At 39.2% G+C, this 9,499-nt stretch overlaps 1 protein-coding gene across 1 annotated transcript; it reads left to right on the top strand.

The window, feature by feature from the left end:
• Window positions 1–1,265: 1,265 nt before the first annotated feature.
• Window positions 1,266–8,723, top strand: LOC126442787 (zinc finger protein 723-like). The gene is made up of 2 exons (XM_050090822.1): window positions 1,266–1,934; window positions 8,454–8,723. Exons 1-2 carry the CDS (start codon window positions 1,329–1,331, stop codon window positions 8,721–8,723), a joined length of 876 nt encoding a protein of 291 aa, XP_049946779.1. The 5' UTR covers window positions 1,266–1,328.
• Window positions 8,724–9,499: the final 776 nt, after the last annotated feature.

The raw sequence follows: 9,499 nt of genomic DNA, 5'->3' as shown, positions 1-9,499 counted from the left end.
ACTATGGTAGGATTCGCTGTACATGATTCGTGCTGATGTCACCATTGATACGTTTGTTTGATTCAGTCAAGGATGTTTTGGAACTCCAGGGGACCAGATATTGAGTAGTTGTAAAGATAATTTTGAATGGGAGGCTGTAACTGCATTGGCATCCTCCCTGCCAGACAGTACGTCAATTAGAAAGGGCTACATGTAAGCTGTGCTCCTAACAATACATATGTAATGTTGGAATAATTTGTGTGTGTCATTCACATTTGTTCATCAGTCTGGAAATTTATGTATGTGTCCATTCATTTATTGACCTGACATTATTTCTTATATATGTACAGGTGTTGTCCACATGGTTGATGGCCATACCGCCTAGCCAATAAGAAATGTGATGTTGGTGGTAGTTGGTGATTAATTTGGAGTCAAATAAAGTGCCATGCTTTATTGCTTTCAGAAATAAATTGATCATTGGTGGTTTTAAGAATTTCTACCCAAAGCCTAAAGTGTCCTCCAAAACAAAGAAAAATCCACATGGAAAGAGTGATTGGTTTTTATTTTAAAATCATAGATTACTCTTATTTTTTTCCCTTTATCTTTTGGTGGATATTTTTATGTCAAAAGCTAGAGGATATTATTTCTAATAAATGTAATAATTTGGTGTAAAAGATTGTATTTTAAAAATACTGCAAGACTTTTAATAATAGAATCTACTAGAGAATAAGGGAACCTAGTCATCACTGAATGAGACTGGGCGTTATTCAATTTCCTGTGATGATTTGCTTTATAAAAACATTTCATATTAGGAAAATTCTATCATTCTGGTAGAATGCCATGACAATTTTAAATCACTGAATAAGTTATCTGTGATGGCCATACATTTTTATCTTTTGGTTTACAAGCCCCAATTTTGTGGATGGTGAACTATTGTTTTGTATTGTGTAAATCAACATTTCACATGTCTTTCCTCCTTCCTCAGTTTCATTCAAAGTGCTGATGACAGCTGTGACATTTCATATCAAGAAACATTACATCACGGAGTAGTCAATGACAAGCTGGAGATATATGCAGAGAAGTCAACAGATTTCAGTGTGTCTCACAACTATACCAAAATTCAGACTTCACAAGAAGACGGCTTATGTGGCACAAGATTAAGTTGTAGCATCAGGGAAAAGGAATTCCATAAGTTTAACTGTAGTTTCTGCCTACAGAGCTTCCCTTCAAAATACGGACTCATAATGCATATCTTCATCCACATTGACGGTGTGCAGGCACCTGCATTTGTGTGTAAGTCATGTGGTGAGGTATTGCCCACTGATGACTGCTTGAAAGAACATTTGAGAATGAGGGAGTGTGACCAAGCATTATCTGCTACCAACAGTGAGAAACTTCAATGCAGTGATGATCATGAAAACAATATCTCCTTCGAGTGTGTACAAGAAGGAATCGTGGAACAGACTGAGGAGCCCCCTTCATACAAGGTACCCAGGAAAACTTTTAAAAAATCCTTTAATGACATATGTAATACACTTACTGTGAAAGAAGCTGAAGAGGAAATCGAAAGATGTAATGACTGTGGAATTTTATGTTCAAGTGACCATGTACATGTCCACACTGTGCTAAGTGCAAAGAGACATCACAAATGTGATGTTTGTGGTAAAATGTTTACGCAGTTATGCAATCTTAAGAAACACAGATTAATACACACTGGAGAGAGACCCCACGAATGCGATGTTTGTGGAAAATCGTTTACTGAAAGGGGCAATCTCAAGAAACATGAATTAATACACACTGGACAGAGACCACACAAATGCGATGTCTGTGGAAAATCGTTTGCTCACTCGGGCCATCTGAAGACCCACAAGTTAATACACACTGGACAGAGACCACATAATTGCGATGTCTGTGGAAAATTATTTACTCAGTCGGGCCATCTCAAGACTAGAGGTGTACATGTCCCGGTTTTAACACGCCCATGCTTGCCTGGTGGCCAGGCGGGCAGGCCGCCGCTCGTTGTCAACAGAACGGGCAGGCTGCTTCACTCCCAGCCAAGCCAAGCAGAACCCAACCCGGGCAGGCTGCGGGAAACTTGCTTGCCTGCTCATATTACCGCTGAGCTGCGCTATGCAGCCGTTTAGTTTGCGTGCGTCATTGTCGTATTATGAACGTTAATCAAAAGTTTTTATTTTACCTAAGCACCAAAAGACAAACCCCAACATTATATATATGCATTAATTTCAGGTAAAAAAATATTGGTTTTATTTGTATATTCTTCCTTTACGCATATATTTCGGGCTTCTTATCTATATAAATAAGAATTAATTGCCAAATGTGTTGATAAGCGTAAAACTCGAGAACGCCTGGACCAGTTCGGCTAAATTTTTTTTGCTGTGTTCGTAATTCTCAGGACAAGGTTTTTATGAAATAAAATTTTTCGAAAATCGACCGAAAAATTGGAAAATTTGACAAAAACTGAAAGTGCGTTTTCATTGTGTCCGTGTGTTTGTATTGCATACAATCTTGATGAAATTTTGCACACTATACCTTGAAACCAAGAGGAAGGTCACAGTCTACATAAAATTTCATATGGTGCACGGCAGAGGTTCCTTTACATAACGGAATTCGACAAATTGTACGTATTTATTCCGATCTTGATGAAATTTAGCACACTTGATAGTCAAAGCAGGATGAAGGGCGCTGTCTGCTTAAAATTCTGAATGGTGCATGGCGGAGGGTACTTTACGTACACACTTCTACACCAACCTACAATTTTATTCCGATCTTGAAAAAATTTTGCACACTTGACCATCAAGAGGAACATCACTGTCTACATAATATTTCGGACAGTACATCGAAGAGAGTACCTTACAAAAGATTTTGACATCGTTTGCGGGTTACCATGAAAGTTCACTATGTACGCATGTTTCCATGGAGAAGGTTTTTGAATATTTACATGTGCATGTATATGTATATGTATATATATGTATGTGTATATGTATATATATGTATATATGTATGTGTATGTGTATATGTATATATATGTATTTGTCTATGAGTATATATATATATATATATATATATATGTACATTTCTTTTAAACGAAATGTCTATGATCTTTTTGAAATTTGAGAGCTGTCTGACACATTCACAGTCATCGTGTTGGACAATTCGCGCACAGCAAATGTCGTTTAACAGTTGCAAACCATTTTGGGTTGAGTGAACGTGTTATATTGGCTGCAAAAAACCTTGATGTTAACGAAATGAATTTTCAGATTCAAAATATGACACCTGGCGAATTGCTGACATACAAGTCGGTTTATTCCGTTACTAACTAAGATGATGTAGTCAACTATCCTACGGAATTTTTAAATTCGCTGGATTTCCCCGGATTACCGCCTCCCAATCTGTAATTAAGTCGGATCGGCAATCATGTTGCGAAAGGTAAACCAGCCACGTCTTTGTAATGGCACCCGGCTTGCAGGGAAGAAGTTAAAGAACAACGTAATCGAAGCCACAATTTTAAAAAGAAAGTACAAAGGTGAGGACAGTTTGATTCCAGTATCACTAAGATTCCGACCGACATGCCATTCGACTTTAAACGGTTATAATTTCCAGTGCAGCTTACATTTGCCATGTCGATAGATAAATCGCAAGGGCAGTTGTTATATGTTTGTGGCATCAATCTTGAAAATCATGTTTTTCACATGGCTATTTGTATGTCGCATATTCCCCTGTCGGGACACCTTCAACTTAATTTGTTTACGCACCAGAAAACAAAACTATCAATGCTGCGTATCAAAAAGTATTACAATAAATGCTACCTAGCAATAAACTTTGACACTGATTCACTGATCACCACAAAAGTTGACAGATATATATGAGTTTTCATAGATAGGTGAAGAGGAGATGAACTGAGGTGGCGGAATCCAACAGAGAGAGGACGAGGAGAAGGATAGAGGGTGGGGGGGGGGGAGATGGGCCAAGGAATGGGTTCAAAAATGGTTCAAATGGCCCTGAGCAATATGGGACTTAACTTCTGAGGTCATCAGTCCCCTAGAACTTAGAACTACTTAAATCTAACTAACCTAAGGACATCACACACATCCATGCCGAGGCAGGATTCAAACCTGCAACCGTAGCGGTCGCGCGGTTCCAGACTGTAGCGCCTAGAACTGCTTGGCGACTTCGGCCGGCGAAGGGATGGGGAGGGGGGGGGGGAGGTGATCAAAGAGATAGTGGGAGAGGACTAAATGGATAGAGAGAAAATACGGGAGGAAAGATGGGCTACAAGAGTATAGAATAAATAAATGCCCAGGCAACGCAATGCAGTCTGTGCTGCACTTTTCAACACCGAAACGGATGGTTATTTGTACTAAAGAAGTGAACCTCCACCCCCCAAAAAGAAGATTGGTCACCTCCCCAGAAGAATAAATTATCTACGCCCCTATTAACCACTGTACTGCAATGAGAACCAAATTAAGATTTTGGAAGTCTAGATTCTTTAACTTTAGTATGTTTCAGCCAAGTATGACACCAATTATATAAATATTTAACTACGTTTCCAGGATGTGTTTTACTGGCTCTGTGAATTCATTCGAAGTTGGCAAAATCATTCTAAATTGCCAAAATGCATTTTAACAAAATCGAAGGACTTGTTTCGTATCCAGTTCGTCTAAAAACTATAGTACTGGGAATACAATGGCGACCCTGAGCCATTTTTCGCGGCTCCTACGATTGCGTCATGAGAGTCCACACTTGTAGTATAGGTCTGCATCATGAGGGACCATATTTCGGACCATCATGATGCAGACTAAGACGACGAGTGTTTACTTGCATGATGCATATCTAAATGACGACTCTAGACCCTCATAACACAGACCTAAACGACGAGTCTGAATCCTCATGACGCAGATATAGACGCTGTGGAGAGTGGCTCAGAGTTTCCATTATATTCCTACTACAATACATTCATGGAAAAAGACGCTCTTCATTTTAGGAGTATTTGTAGTGTCTAGGTCTTCAGCATCTTGACTCTGCATGTGGGATTCCCCTTAATATAGAAATACAAGAATAAAATTACATTTTGCAATGTGTGTGGAACTCAACAAAATAAATTGTAATTTAAACTCATAATGTGTATTGCCTTACTCCACAAATGAATATTTTATTTTGCAGAACACTTTTCAACATAAAATCTTTACAGATTTTCCTTCAGTTCCCCTGAAAGTATTATTTAGGCCAAACCAGATACTCCTAAAAATATTTGGCTACTTTTGCAAACCCAAGTAACGGAAAATGGTTTACAAACAATAATTAATGTCACTTGGGAGGATTGAAATCAAAAAGTTTAGTCTAAAATAAAAATGAACTGTATGCATTACAAAATTTCTATCTCAGAAATTGACGCCCAGAAAGCACAAGAAAGAAATCTGCACTCTTAATTAGTAAATTTGCGCTCAAACTCATAGTTTCCCGTTTAATGTTCTACTGTATCTTCAATGCGTCTGCTGATTAGTGTTTGAATTAATTATGACGAGATCGTTAAGTCTGTCTGCATTAAGACGTGATCGTTTTTCGCTAATTAGGTTTCCAGCGCAACTAAAAATTCTCTCACTAGACGCGCTAGTGGCTGGTATATTTAATATTTTTCTTGCCACACACGCAAGTCGAGGAAGTCGTTGGGAGTTATTTTTCCACCACTGTAGAATATCTCCCTCGTTCACACAGTGTTCTTGCAAATATCCGCTGACTTCATCATGTAGGAGAGGAGGCTCTTCTGCCCAGTCCTCAAATTTCGCCATTTTGTACGGCCCTGGATTTGTTTCTTGGTTGCTGTGATTGGGCACTTGTACTGAAACTGTACAGGTTCCAATTAATATTTGCAAAATATTGTGAAGATCGTACTACACATAGTTGAAATTATAATAGGTTTTAGATGATGCTATCATTTATCGTCCTGTAAAGTCACCAGAAGATCAAAACTAACTGCAGGACGATTTAAATAAGGTATATATTTTTGGTGTGAAAATTAGCAGTTGGCAATAAATAATGACAAGAGCAAGGTTATCCCTGTGTGTACGAAACTAAGTCCGTTAAACTTCGTTTACAAGATCAACCAGTCAAATCTAAAGGCTGTAGATTCTACTTAATACCTCTGATTACATTTACGACCTACTTAAATAGGAATGGACACACAGAAAATGCTGTAGGCGTTTTAATGACAAAACACTCTTTTGGAGCGTTGCTACGAAGTTGGAGAGCCTTACTATTGACGGAAGAGGTCGAAAGAGTCTAAATAAGGGCAGCTGGTTTGGTATTATCGTAAAACAGGGGAAAGAGTGTCGCGGAAATTACACAAGAGTTGGGGTGGTAATCATTACAACAATGGCGTTTTTTGACGTGGCGCGATCTATATATGAAATTTCGATCACCAACTTACACCTCCGAATTCGAAGAGATATTGTTGAGTCCCATATACATTGGAAAAAATGATCATCAGAATAAAATACAAAAAAGCAGCGCTCAGACGGAGAGCTGTAGGTGTTCTATCCCGCGCGAAATTCGAGAAAAGGAGACAAATAAGTTGAAAGTGGTTCGATGAACCCTCAACTAAGCACTTGCGTGTGTCTTGCAGAGTAACCATGTACATGTAGATGAAGAATATATGCATTATCTTAGGAGCTTACCTTCAGCACACATCTGTCGTGCTGCTTGGTAAACTTCAATTTTTTCATCCTCGGTTAACTTTCTTAATGTGCGGTAGTTAGCCACCATAAACGTTGCAATTTTATGCAACATACTAACGCACATTTTCTGTTCTAGGAAGGCATCAGCGGCTTGTTTCAAAGGTTTCATGTCCTGAAAATACATTTTCTCAACATACATATTTCACAAGTGGTTCTATAATATTCAGATGGAATAAAATTACAAACCTCTTCATCGTTATCCCGTACGGTACAGTGAGTTTTTAAGGCATAAAACCACGGTAGAACTAAATGTAGGGTTGGATCTTTGTCACTCTCTAGATCAACTGTGGCTTCTTTAAACGGCTTAAGAAATTCTATAAGCTGGCCAGTTATATGGTGGTCATAACCCAGCATTTTATCAGAGGCACCTTCATTATGTAAAACAGCCATCACTGAATCAATCTGAGAATGGACTGATACAAGCATGTCAAAATAACTATTCCAACGAGTTGAAACCCACTGCTTTAAAGATGAGTTCAGTCTCACACAGAGACCTCTTCTCTTGAAGTACGAAACCGTAGCCCGCACTGTATTAAGAATGGCTAATATATTTGGAACATTTTCTTTCAAAAACTGTTCGCTCAGAACATGTTTCAAGACTGTGTTTATACTATGAGCCATGCATAGAAGACGCTGATATACTTCGAGAGCTTTGAAAACGTTACTGCCCTGGTCTGTGACAAACGTAATTTTGGCAATGTCTTCACGAGAAACACCCATAGTTTCTAAGCCATCTTCCAACTCGTTTCGAATATTCGAGCCAGTTTTTGGGCAGTCAGGAAACGCAGAGCACATCAGTACATATTTATTCAAACGCCAGTCTGAATTTATGTAATGCATTGTCACGGACATGTAATGCACCCCTTTGTAATTGTCTGTCCATAGATCAATTGTACTGACACACATACCAGAACGAATCGCATGCACTATATCTGGGAGCATTTTGCTGCGCACTTTATCAGCTAAGGTTTGAACTTTCCTAGCTATTGTCACTCGGGAAGGCATAACATTTTTAATATCAACTGAGCCATATTTTTTACCTATGTCGATCAGCGTCTGCCCTAAATTAAGAAATCCTTCTCCCTCTATACTGCTAAATGGTCTCAGGTCCTTAGCACACATTTCGACGCACTTTTCGGCCACTTTGTCCTCTTTCAAGATATTTACGGAGTGAGGGAACTGCTTGTCAAATTTGCACACATGTCGTAACATACTCGAGGTTCCCGAATAAGTACTTAAGAGCGTTTTACATAGTTTGCATTGAGACACACCTACCAATTTATTTGAAGCGGCCTCATAAACACACGAAAACGTTTCCCATGCGGCACTTGTGCTCTGTTTCGTTACCAGCATGTATTCGCCAGTTGTCAATTTTTTTTCAATCTCACTAAAGTTCGACCTATTCATTGTGCTGCCTCCACCGTTGCGATAAATGAACTGCGGGCTAACTACCTGGCTACTCTAGTCACGGTAGCTTGACAGCGCAACCTGTTGTCAGGCGCAGCAAGCTGAGCGGGTCCCGTGAAGCTTGGCAGGCTTGCGGGAACCCAGGTAGCCCGGGCTTGCGGGAGCCCGTATCGCCCGCATTGCCCACTGTGCCTCAGTACACGCGCACTCTTGTGTTTACGTCGCGGCAGGCTGACCTGCATGAATGGTTGCAGAGGAGCTAGGGGCAAGCAGGCTGCAAGGGGAATTTGTACACCTCTGCTCAAGACCCACAAGTTAATACACACTGGACAGAGACCACATAATTGCGATGTCTGTGGAAAATCATTTACTCATTCGGGCAATCTGAAGACCCAGACATTAATACACACAGGAGAGAAACCCCACAAATGTGATACTTGTGGTAAATTATTTAATGTATTGAGTTATCTCAAGGCCCACAAATTAATTCACAGTGGAAAGAGACCCTACAAATGTAGTATTTGTGGAAAATCTTTTACTCAATGGGGCAGTCTCAGGAGACACAAATTAATACACACTACATAGAGACCATTCAAAGTATTGTTGAAGTCTGTAGACCTACACATGTTCATAGAAGACCACACGTGTTTTATGAAAATTGTTCGCATATGCTACAGAGAGGTCACAAAAAATGACAAATCCATTTCCGCAGCTTCACATTCGAAGAAGTTAGATACTAAATACAACATATGAAGTGCACAATTGTGATTTTTTGTTGCAAATGCTCCATGCTTTAATGATCGGGCTACCCGAAATTTGTGCATTGAGAGATATCTTTTACTCGTTTGAGAAGAAGTTCTGTGCAGTTATCAGGACCCCATATCCTTCAAGAGAATGTACCAGTATGCTGCTAATTATTTGAAAGAAACTACCATTTCAGTCTTCATGAAGCTGTATCCACTACCCAGGCAACAGCAGAAAAGTGTTTACTACACATTCATAATGTAGGATATTTATCTCAAGAATGGACAAAAAGACAAAAAAATCTCTTGATTATGCAAACATATTATTGAGGTATGCCTCTTTAATAGTAATGCTATTTGTGTGATCAATAATCTGCATCCATTAGGAAATAACTGATGGTGGCAAGTATGCAGAGATAAGGGAAAAAGTATAATCATCTGCCTAGTAGCGTTTTGATTCACCTACAGACCGCAATACAACAGTGCATCTCTATTGTATGGACTCATTAGTTCTTCGTTAGTTTTTCAGTTGTAAATTGGACTATAAGTCTACACATATCTCACACCTTTCCCATTAACTGTAGGCTATCGGTTTGTTGCTGTCTAGTTGTTGTGCAA

This window comes from Schistocerca serialis, unplaced genomic scaffold (assembly GCF_023864345.2).
Source record: "Schistocerca serialis cubense isolate TAMUIC-IGC-003099 unplaced genomic scaffold, iqSchSeri2.2 HiC_scaffold_1407, whole genome shotgun sequence".
Classification (NCBI taxonomy): domain Eukaryota; kingdom Metazoa; phylum Arthropoda; class Insecta; order Orthoptera; family Acrididae; genus Schistocerca; species Schistocerca serialis.
This window is presented reverse-complemented; position numbering and strand designations above follow the sequence as displayed.

Bases quoted from the DNA above. Each gene is read 5' to 3' on its own strand.
- LOC126442787 (XM_050090822.1), top strand. From the start codon at position 1,329: ATGAGGGAGTGTGACCAAGCATTATCTGCTACCAACAGTGAGAAACTT. The intron at 1,935-8,453 runs GTACATGTCCCG...AAGACCCACAAG, and splicing joins GCCATCTCAAGACTAGAGGT to TTAATACACACTGGACAGAG.